Source organism: Ochotona curzoniae, unplaced genomic scaffold (genome assembly GCF_017591425.1).
Source record: "Ochotona curzoniae isolate NIBS_2020 unplaced genomic scaffold, NIBS_Ocur_1.0 contig_4148, whole genome shotgun sequence".
Taxonomy (NCBI): domain Eukaryota; kingdom Metazoa; phylum Chordata; class Mammalia; order Lagomorpha; family Ochotonidae; genus Ochotona; species Ochotona curzoniae.
Window position 1 is genome coordinate 8,609,737 of NW_024466146.1, and position 12,312 is coordinate 8,622,048.

Consider the following 12,312-nt stretch of genomic DNA (forward strand, 5'->3'; position numbering starts at 1 on the left):
CCAGTTGATGTGAAATTGAGTCATTATTATTTTGCACACATTTGGATTTCCTACACCTAGTGATGCACAGACATTGAAGTCAGAGCCACTATCACCACAGCTGTGCTGTTGAGATTATTAATCTAGAAACCACAAAGAAATAGAAGAAGCAATTACGTATTATGTGTCATTTGAAAGCAATAATATGAGGCAGCTTTCTTGGGAGGAAGTGAATCTATCAGAAAGAGGTAAAAATCTCATTTTGATGTGTCAGATGACCAGATATATTAAAAAAATCAATTATTAAGATTCCTTGGCCACTTCAAACCCACACTTTCTCACTTGAATACTTACAAGTCTGGCAGTGATGTTCTGTGGGTCCCCAGCATCGGCCAGTACAGGATTTATGACAACGCCCACCTGGAGAAGAGGAAAGAGAACAGAAAAGGTAACGCACATTATAACCTTATACTTTTTGACTGGTGGTAAATCCTCAAATGAAATATTCTTGCTCCTTTATAAGGACTTTTATGTTGTGTTAGGCTTGACTCATAGCCTGTAACATGCTCGCTTAAAGCGGCAAAACCTAAATGTTCAAAATATGTCAAATATAGGGATAATTTGGTACTCAAAACTCCTCTCAATATTTTATTAGAAAATTCAATAAATGAAATATGTGTCCCTTCTCAGAAATATGTAAGCCATTATTTTAAATAAATTCACTTTGACTACTGAACACTTTTATGGTCATAATTTCCAAAGCTCACAGATCATAGAAACTAACAGTTACTGAAAATTAAAGAGCAGGTACGTTTGCAGTAGTTAATTAGCTACTGGAGACATCCCCAGAGTGCCTGGATTCAAGTCCCAGTTACTGTAATTCCAGTGCAGCTTTCTACAAATGGAAACACTAATAGGCAGCAGGTGATGGCTCATTCCTTTGTCCCTGTCCGTCTTCATAGAAATCCAGGCTCCTGGATTTGTGCTGGGCCAGCAGTGCTGTTATAGGCATTGGGGAATTAACTGGGCAATGGACTCTATCTCCCTGCTAAGAGACTAGAAAAAGCAGTGGAAAATTGCCCAAACGTTTGGGTCACTGCCACACATGTGGGAGACATCAGTGAGGCTTATGACCGTCTGAGGAATGAACCAGAGAATATGTCTCTCTCTCACTCTTCCTCTCCCACTCTAAGCTCTCTCTATCACTCTTTCAAATACCCAAGTAAATCTTTAAAACGTTTAATTTTTTGAAAGCTTTATTTTTACCTATTTAGTATTTTTTTTCTAAAAATGTTACTGATACATTCTGTACTTTCAGGAATCAAACTTTACCCCCTGTAGTGGTAAAATATTGCATCTACTGTGGGTATATGTGGGTACAGGCCTTGATCAATGCTCCAGAGAGAGAAATTCCATAAGGAATCAGCCAAAAGACTGTTAGAAGAAATCATGGGAAATGATTTTATTCTTTAATTTCATAGGTCCACTCATAATATGCAGTTTCGAGAATTATGAAGAATTCCATATGCAAGGTATTTCTTCTACCAAAATTAATTTACCAGTAAATTTTATTTTCTATGAAACTTTTAGATGCATCTCATACTTTTTCTAAATTAAAACAATGCTAGGACTCAATTACAGCCAACTTAAATGTGTTGGGATCCTTGCTGTAATAGAGACTATTTAAAGCAATTCTGTTTGAAGCACTGTTGCTGACATCACCAGTGTATCATATCCTGTCACCGTACCATCTGTTTATTGAGATCTAAACACATTATAACTACATAATGCAAGCTCATTGTAGCTGACAGGAAAAAGACTCCATCTGGCCTGAACAATATAACTTTAATCAGTGATAATGATAATTATTATTAAAAACTTACTGGAGTTCCTTTATATGAAGCTAATAAATCTTAATTGATTTATACCAGCGGAAATTAGAAAGGACTGTAACACCAAGTGGAAAGCAGTGAAAACTTTTGGGAGTACAAACTTTTTATGCAGGAAGTAGCTAATGCTAAGGTGTTTTCTTAGATGTGATAGTATTCTTTCGATAGACTCGTTAAGCAGCCTGTTAATTGAAGATAGGAGAAGACTACCATGGTCTACCACTTCATCCATCACTTCTTTAATTTTGTTTAGGTCTAATAAAATATTTAGGTTTATTCTGTGTTACCACAATGTTATCTGGCTGGAAAGAATGAATGAAAGGAAAGCCTAAGCAGAATCAACAGACATTTAATGCTCTCAGTTTTCCCATCTGATTGGATTTTTTCTTTTTATAACTCTTTGACCTTGAAGTTGTGATTCAGCACTCAGAGAATTTCTACTAGACACAATAAAAAAGGCATATTACTGGAAATAATGTTTATGATTCTTCAAAATGTATCAAAGCAAATACTACATATTTGGAAAAAAATGGTAAAGTATCCCCCCATAAGTAAACACACACACATACACACACAAACACACACACACACACACACACACATAAGATGAATGAAATTGATATTGGAGAACTACTTGGTATAATGAGAGGGTTTATATATATCTTATATATATAATAAGAGGGATATATATATCTTTCATCTCTTTTAAACAAACGTCTTCATTAGTGAGATAAAAGAGGTCTGCCACAACTGCCATGCTTCCACGTAGCCCATCTTTCTCTTTCCCCTTGGAAGCCATGAGGAGATAGAGCATCACCTGGCCTCACATTTCTGAATTTGATTACCACAAAGGCACTGGAAGTTCTTGAACAGACCATATCCCACAAACGGTTGCTAGGCCAGCCCTGTCTTTGTGTAGTTTTTAGACTCCTACGGAATCTGTTAATTTGTTCAGTTCAATTTTGACTCTTCAAAATGGTATAACTTTGTTTTCACTGAATTATCTCAATTAAGTAAATGTCACAATATCTGATCTACATCTCCAACCAGAGTTATTTTTGAATTAACCCATTTACTTTAGTTTCAAGCTTATGACCTAAGTTTAATTCTTGTGCATAATTGGACAGTGTAGCTTTATAGAATATTCTTGCCCCATTTATTTGTAAAGTTCTTTTTAGTCTTTTTTTTTTTCACCATTTCTTCCATACAAAACTGTCAAGGTGATGATGCGGTAGAGGAAGGAGTTCTATTCTCCATCTATCTAGGAAAAACAATCTCTGCTTCTAACCTCCCCTTCATCCATTTATTCGTAATTATTTCATAAGCAGTTAATTTGTTCTGCGTAGAAAGAACTAAGTTAAGCATTGGAGATAAGTTTATCTAACTGAAACAGATATGGTGAACTTCATAGAATGAGAATTAATTCAGGATTATTTTGAAAGGAAGAGATTCTGACACTACTGAATCTAATGTTTAATGCTTCTGAAGTATAAACTAAGCCAGAAAATTTACATTCTTAAAAGCCCCCTGGCCTCCTAGACCTAACCAAGTTGAGCTAGATCATTCTAGTGCAATGCCTCATGGCTTGGATGCACACTGCATTCCTCAGACAACGATTTATCTCTGAAATCTAAAATGGAATCACCCCCAAGGACATTGGAGAGGAGAGGATAAGTTTAGCCTCTGAAAGGTTCCTGTTCGTCTGCCTCCTACAGAAGTAGGAATGCTTTATCTAGAGCTGAATGTCTTATTAAGAATTTTTCTTGCTGTTTTTCAGATATGCAGTATCTCTTCAGCAGACCTAATTTTATGAGGGAGACAGACCTTATACTTGCCTGTCATTGATATTATAGTGTGGATGAGCTTTATAAAGTTTATTTCCCATGAGTGTCCTCAATTTTTTTAATACAGTCAGTAAAGAGATTAGTCAAATACTACAATATGTAAATGAGAGCAATGTTTTGCCCAAATCTGCCAGTTTCCATATCTCAACTTGTTAAGCGATCTTCTGATTGTTTATTGCAATAACTTTTTAAAACTATGTGAGAAAATAATGTCACTTCTCGCTTCAAAATAACGAATCTTGTATTTCCCATAATAGCAGTCATTCATATTAATTCTCCCTGTCATGCTGACTGAAAGAGAGGAGATAATCAACACAACAAAATCTCTGTCATTTTTAACTGTTTTAATCTCTTAAATTACGTTCCACAAATCAGTGCCATTTTAATTTACAGGTAATCTCCTCTGTTTTGACAATGCAGTATTCATCATTCAAGTTAGAATGTAACCAAGTTCATCTTGTATGCTGGTCCAACAGATATAACTAAAACTTCAGCTTCTGCATTCTGTTTCATGGACTGGAATCCATGAGTCTCTTTTGTAATTTTAAGAGTCATAAATTCCTGCTTGAATTCTGCTTGTTCCTGTGACTGCCTATCAACAGAAATGGGATTCAATATCTATTGCTGTAATGCTTTCTGCAAGTGATACACCAGGACAGTTGAAGAGTTACACAATCTGAAGTCACCAGCTACCATAAAAGATGATATCCCCAAACTGCCTCCAGCCAACGTCAGTGCAGCTGCATTCCTGAATTGTACTTGCAGTCCTTTTAAAAACTGCTAGTCTTGACCTCTTAAAAATCCTTTTGCTGGGGGAGGACATAAGAGAATAGTCTTTTTCACGACCACATAATTCAAACAAGGGGAATGGAACATTTATTGAAAGTTTGTGTTAAACCAGTCCCTTTTCTTAGCAAAGGCATAAAAAGGATGAGTAAGCCAAAGCTCTGCCCTCTAGGAGTTTTTAGGGTCTAGGAATAGGTATGGAAATAGGCAAATAATCATTATTACTGTAATATTTCTTAAAATATGCTGTGCATTCAGAATAAAGGAGGGCAGTAAGGCTTACAGAAGGGTTGCCATTTCAGCTGTGCTTGAATCCTAGTTTGTACAGGCGAAGAAGAGAGGGAAGGACAGTTGCATTCTGAATGCAAATGGCACAGAGCCATGGATGAACACAGTCATTTGGGACCATAATGATGGTTTAAGGTCACTTGAGCACAGTTTGTGTAAGATACTGCAGCTGGAGTGCAAGTTCATTAAATATCTTGAAAACATTAATAACTGTGCGAGTTTGCCTTGTATAGGTAGTAATGTGTTGGCCAAGAAGTTTTAACACAGTCACAAATAGTTTAACCTGAAGGGTAGAAAAGATTTCAGGTCATCATCATTCCTAAAATTAACTGGTCATACTTTATTTTGTGCAAGGTGCTGGTTTTATTTTTCTGGGTGAAGCTGTAATTTTATTTATTATGCTTTTCTTAAAATAAAACAAATCAAACAAACAAACAAAAAATACTTGAGAAGCAGACATGGCAAGAAGGAGGGCGAAGTCAAGAGATCTGATTTCTAAATACATACAGTTACAGGACTGGCGTAGAGCTTGAAATAGGAGGTAGGAATTCAGTCTAGGTATTCCACCTACACAAAAGAATCTGATTACTTCAGCTATCAAAATACCTTCAGGTCTTTACTGGCACAGGGACCAAGGAGATGGATTTAGGAGTTAAACCTCAGAATCCACCCCTGGACATAACAATATTGATATGGACACGAGCATCTTAAATGGGAGGGTAAAATGTCCAGTCCCCGCAACACCACAATCTGATATTAATTGTTTCAAGATGAAAAAGAGTAAAGGAGAAATACAGTTTCACATAATTTTCTAAATTCTGTAATCATCATGGTCATATTTTTAATCAATATTTTAAGTATTATCTCTGGACATATACTTGGAAACAAAGCTTTCACTCTTAGACAATGTAAAAAAATTCTAACAATTTTCTATTGTCAATATTTTCTCCTTGATTTGTGGACACCCTTCCTTCAAACTTCATTTTCTGTTGGTAACACTAAAAAATTCATTGATGACTTTTTAAAATTTAAATTATTATAAGATGCTCATATGACAGTAAAGTCTCAATAGGATTTCAGTGAATGATTTCATAGGAATGACATTCATGTTGTGTGAATTGCTGTCCTTTATCAGATGTTAACACTTCCTTGTTCTATGACAATTTTAATTGTCCTGGATTTATTCAACCCCATACTTTTGTTATGTAAATGGTCTTTAGCTTTTTCTTCTAGTTCCAATTTATTTTCCTATCTTGCTCACTCATTTGAAAGTTAATTGCTAAATGGAAAGTTTAATTTTTAGTATTTTGATAATCTGTAAAAAAATTGGGAAGTTTTTTCCACTAATTAGAAAGGTGAATTTCAATATGAAAAATGTAGAGTTGAAATTTTTCATTTCCTAAGTTAAATCAAGAGTCAGTTCAAACTACTTTCAGTAATTATTGCACTGTAAAAAAAAAAAACTGATAATGTGAAACTCATTAAAGTTGATGTTTCTACAAGTACCAAAAGAGCAATGGTGGTAAAAGATCTAGAATACCATACATACTTGTATGATCAAGATAAGTTGTAGAGGCAGGCACTGTAAGCACATCAAGCTGCCACCTGCAATGCTAGTGTTGCGTATCAGAGTGCTGCTGGCTTCTCTGCTTCCAATCCAGCCCCCTGCTAATGAACTTGGGAAATCAGCAGAAGCTGGTCCAAGAAGCTGGCCCTGTGCCAGCAATATGGGAAACTCAACAGGAGTCCCATCCTTTTGGCCCACACCTTGTCACTTTGACCATTTGGGGGGTAGATCACAGCATAGAAACCTCCTCTGTCTCACCTCTTCTCTTTTTGTCATTCTTCCTTACTAATATACAGTATGAATCTTTAATAATGATGAATTTTAAAATGAAGCAAGTAATGTACCATTAAGCCTGCGATGCTTCTGTCTACCCCATCTTTGGGGCTCAGTTCACTAATCTAAGGCTTCCAGAGCAGAGCCTTTAACCCAGTCCCACCTCAGACAGGAGAACGTAGTAGGTAAGAGACGCACAGATTTGTTCAAAGGTTTTAAGGAACTGAGTGTTCTCACAATTTTCAGTTCTCCCGAGACATCAGAAAATAATAATATATTGATCCATAGGAGAAATGACACTGGCAGAAATATCTGGTGTAGAGAGAAAGTTGGACCACAGTGGATGAGGAAACCAGGGACTGTGCCGTATTGCCCAAGCTTCTTAACTCACAAATGGAGGCAACTAACTATTGTATTACCATACTTTTGCAAAACTGTTTTACACATGGAATCAATTAGACCGACCATAGCAATACAAATTCAAGTTTAAAAAAAAAAACTGGTAATGGTTTATTTAGAACCTGAAATTTTTATTGTTGTTCTGTTGTTTTTACAGGTATAGATACACTCATGTGATCATAAGAATGAGTAACTAGGAAGCTTATTCTTCTTACTAAATATTATGTCAAAAAAGAAATAAACATGGAAAGTATAAAAGAATATTATTCCCATTTAAGGTAAAAAAACTGGTACCATACTGCATCTAATATTATTTGTATTATTTATATTTTTACCCTCTTCCCAACACACCCTTAAATTCCTTCAGTTTACTATAATCAGTAGCAATATCTTCAAAGCAAATAATATCAGAAGGTTAAAAAAAAAGCATTTGTAAAAGTCATACTTTTAAAATGGCTCAAATTATGTTTTTTTTTTTCCTGAAAATCTAAAACTTTCATGACACTGTCAAACATTTCTTCTAAATCAAGCAATTAGAAAAGCGGTAATTATCACTGTTTAGAACTATTAGCAGAGAGTAAAATATAGGAATTTCACCTACTGGGGAACTGAATTAGTTCCAGCAATGTCAAATGCATTTTTGAACATATTAATAAAGGGTAGGGAGAAAGTGAAAAACTTTTCCAGAAAACTTAAAGACTAAATTCAGATGTGTCTGCTGCTTGCAACTAACAGCAGCAATATTAAGGATCCATCCACTGCTGTGAGTGTGCCATGGCCACCAATAGCACACTGGACTGTTTTTCAGACCATGCTCTATTCAAATGATAGCCCATGGAGGTCTGCACCGCACAGAGCGCTGTTTTCATAATATGTTGGCGGTCCTTCCAGATGTATTCAGTCTTTATCTGCTTGTACTCATTTAATCTTCTTATGATCACTGTAGGCTGATAGCCATTACATCTGTACCTCCGGCCCAAGCCAAGTGGAATGTAATGCATATTTCTTTTTGTTTTATAAAACATCTTCAACAATGTGATTAGCAGAGATCTGAAAATCTGCTGTTCCAAAACTGAATCCTTGTTCTTCGCACTCATCAGAAAACTTTCCCTGCAATGTCTCCTGCAATTCTATCAATAGCAGTGCTTACAGAAACTCATGATAAAAAAAAAAAAAATGAGTCACTCTTAACTTTCATCTCTCACAGCACAGGTTCACACTGATTACACATGAAGCTATGGCTACCTCCAACATACATGTCCGATCGTTTCTCACTACCTGTACCATTATCCCTGTAACGTCGGCCCAAATCACCACTTATTTGGGTTAATGTGGCCATTCAATAAATGGTGTCCCACTTTCAACCTGGCTGTTTAGATCCTTTACCCAATATGTTAGAGCAATCTTTACACCAAATCTAACTTCTTCCAAACTAACAACTGAGCACCTTCCTGAACCCCGACAGCCTGACAAGACTTCTGCTCACATCTCCATGACCATCTTCTGTTCTTCTCCAGCTGGCCCACTACTCTCTTACCCTTTGCTCTTCCTACAGCATAAAAATTCATTCTCCACCCATTTGCTTCCCTCCCCTTTTCTGTGGCCAGATGACTTTTATGCTTAACTGATTTTATCTGGTGCCACATTGTAATGACTTTCCTGACTCATTGCTATTCCATATTCCCAATAACATGACTGATTTGGGTTCAATTATATGTTTATGATGAACAGAATAGCAAAACTTGCTAAAATATATTATTGTGTATAACCCATCCCCTTAAAATATCTCTGTGCAATATTAACTGATATGTGTTGTTTAACCTGTATATGAGATGTACGAAACATGAACTAATCTAATGCAATGTGAACTTGTGTGTAACTTCTACCACTAGATTAAGTAGCAATAGTTAGTCACATGTCAGGACTTGTCTGTGTCTCCGGGTTGCGTCTCCAAGTTAATACTCAAGATAATTTCCACTCTGCCACCACCCAGGTCCTCCCAACCCGCTGCAGGGGGTCTACAAGGAGACACAAGACAGGAACTGGAGAGACTGAGTGCCTGAGAGATTGATAAGTGCTGGAGAAACTGAGCCCAGAATATGGGCTTAAACGTGGATAGGCAAACTGTCCTGAACTAGCCTCTGCAGGAACAAGACTGTCTCGAACACTCCCAGCTTCAGAAGAGAGAGCCCGGCACGGGTCTCATACCGTCGGGTAGAGGAATAAGAGACAGAGCATTGAATATATGTGAATAAGAGAGTTTAACTGAAGTTAAACTGCTAAGGAAAATTTACCCTAGTTTGTTGGGTGAATAACAAAAAGCATTGAAAGGCACAATCGTGTAGACTCTTAATTGTGCTGGAAGGCAACAGAACCACTTGTGACAATGTTACATTGAGAAAGATTGCAAAATGAGCAAAAATATACAAAGAAAAATGCATGCTTTTGTTGCTGTTTATTATTTGAAATACTTATTTTGCTTGAAATCTATACAGTTTCATGAACTGCTATTTTCACTTTATATTTTAACCTAAACATCTTTGGCTGATAGTAAATAACATATTTGAAATGAAATTACCTCACATCACACAGACATGTAACTATTTTCCTTTATCAGACATTTACATGGGCACAAGTAGGAGATAAATACATAGTTTTAAATGAAAATACACATTAAAAAATACACATCCATAAAAAGAGCGAAAGCCTGTCATTTTCATTAAAATGGTTAGAACTGGAGGACATCATGTTAAGTGAAATATGTCAGACACAGAAAGGGAAATACTCCATATTTCTCTCATTTGTAGGGACTAAAAATACTCAGCCTGAATACAGAACATTGATTGTGTTAGGCTGGGAGAAGTTTAAAGAAAAGAGGAATTTTGACTTAAAATCTATAACAAACATACTAAAATAAGATCATAAGTAATCTGTGTCTGCTATAGGGATTATAACAACTTATCGTGTCATTCAAGTAGAAGCTGTTAAAAATAGAAGCTGTGTGTGGGAAATGAGATGAGTGTACTATTTCACAGTTTTTGTTTTGTAAATTTAAAACTATTCTGAAATTTAAAAGCTTTTTAAAAATGAAATGATCCTCAAGCTCATTACATTCTTTCAAAAGAACTGTCATGGAAATATTTGGATGTCATAAAGAATCTTTGTCTTTCATTATATTATTCTAGAAAACACTGTTGGCATTTGACATAGTTGTATGGATTTTTTGTTTTAACAGCACACATATCTGAACATCAGATAGAAGTATAGGGCAGGCTGGTCCAGATTGATGTACTAGTTCTAGCAGTGTGCCAATGGCCTCTGTACACATCTATCAGATTTGACCTTTTAATCGCTCAGTTGGATAAAACATTTGAAATGTAACACATTTCAAAAGATACAAATCTGAAAGTGACAACACATCCTATTATGGAGTATAACCATGTTGATTGCAAAAGAACTTGATGAATGAAATGAGACAGAACTAGAAGTATGAAATCTGTGTTTCAGTTTATGTTTGTAAGACTTATTTTGTTATCTGAAAGTCAGAGTTACAAAAAGAGAAGGATATGCAGAGAGATCTTTCCTCCACTGATTGACATTCAGATAGGCTGCAATGGCCAACACTTGGCCAGGTCAAAGCCAAGAGCCAGGTGCTTCATCATAGTCTGGACAAAGCTAGATCCAGGGAGATGGACTGGAAGTTGTGGCCATTTGGGGAGTGAACCAACAGATAAAGTTGTCTCTCTCTCTCTCTCCCTGCCTGTTCCCTTTCCTCTCTGTAACTCTGCCTTTCAATAAATAAATCTTAAAAAAGAAAATGCTGAAGAACTAGCAGTGGCCATACAATAAATAAATCAAATACACTGGAACCTGTGCCCATAGGAGATACTGGAACAGCAAGCAGTGGCTTTATGCATATGCCACAATAGCAGCCCCACAACTCAAGATTTTGTAAAAAAAAAAAAAAAAATACCCACATAATGCAAATATATACTCATCAATAAAATGTATCTGTGTATATGTCTGATATATGTCACAATTTGTTTCCATTGTGATTTTTGCTGTTTCCCTCGTGTGTTAGTTGACATCTCTTATTTTGTTACTATTCTTGATATCTTCATTTATTTTCATCTAATTGAAAGAGTGACATAGAAAGAGGGGAGAGAGGGAAAGGAAAGATATATTTTTTCCTCTGCCAATTCAATCCCCAAATTTCTGCCATAACCAGGGTTGTAGCAGGCCAAAGACAGGAGCTTGAAATTCCATGGGGATCTCCCACACAGGGGGCAGAAACTCGAGCAATTGGGCCATCATAGTTTCCCCTCATACTCCTTAATGATAACTAGCCAGATCTAAAGCAGAGGCAAAGCTTTTACACCCAAGGACGCTGGCTTGGGATGTGAGTGTTGCAAGCGACAGTTGGACACATTATACCACATCGTATCTCTTCATTCCATTTTCCTGTTTGTATAGAAAATTTTAAGTGTTTGCCTTTAACATCAAGGTATGTATCATTCTGTATAATCCAAGCTAAACAGAATCAACAACCTTATCAACATCACCTTATCATCTAACATTTACTGAGTGCTTTAAACTTTTTATGCAGTGAGCTATTTTATGCATATCAGCTCAATTAAATTTTATATTATAATACAAGTTCCGTTATTTCTCATATTCTCTAGATAAGAAAAACAAAAATTTTACCCTTTAAATGGAGCCAAAGGCTTATCCTTCATGCCATATCAGTCTCTTTTCTGTCTTTGTTTTGTGGTTGTTTTCATGTATGTCATGTGTGATAGCCAAATATTGTTGTCTCTGCCCATTTTCTCACTTGCAATTTCCAATTACTTTGGTTCTATTACTTATTAAAATTCAGCAGTAAGTAGGAATAAAGCAAGTGTCAATTAAATATAGATCTATTTTAGTAATTGTCATTTATATCCAAAGTGGAAAATGAAAAAAGAAATTACAGCTCAGATTTTAGGGAATTTGATATTCCAAAAATACTACTGGACGTGTAAGCAATTTATAATATTTTGATTTGATTCTCTCAGTGTTCACAGAAGTGAAACACTTAAAGAACTAGGTCCTGGAAAAATGAAGAAACTATAAGCTTTTACCAAGTGCTGGTAAAGTATATAAAACATTATCTTTGAAGTCACTCTGATGTGTCTTCAGTTCCAGCAATTACAATTAGTAGAACCTTGTACAAAAAGCTTTAAGAGCTGACTTGTCTCATTAATACAATGTAGCTGATCAATCTGTATGATTTAAATGTTAGGGAAAA

At 35.9% G+C, this 12,312-nt stretch overlaps 1 protein-coding gene across 1 annotated transcript in view; it reads right to left on the minus strand.

Annotated features, from left to right (window-relative positions):
- ERBB4 (erb-b2 receptor tyrosine kinase 4) overlaps positions 1-12,312 on the minus strand; it is a 472,537-nt gene that overhangs the window by 322,966 nt on the left and 137,259 nt on the right. Inside the window, exon 4 of the mRNA XM_040984395.1 lies at positions 334-399. Within this exon, the coding sequence (XP_040840329.1) occupies positions 334-399 (66 nt within the window). The remainder of the gene's footprint in view (positions 1-333; positions 400-12,312) is intronic.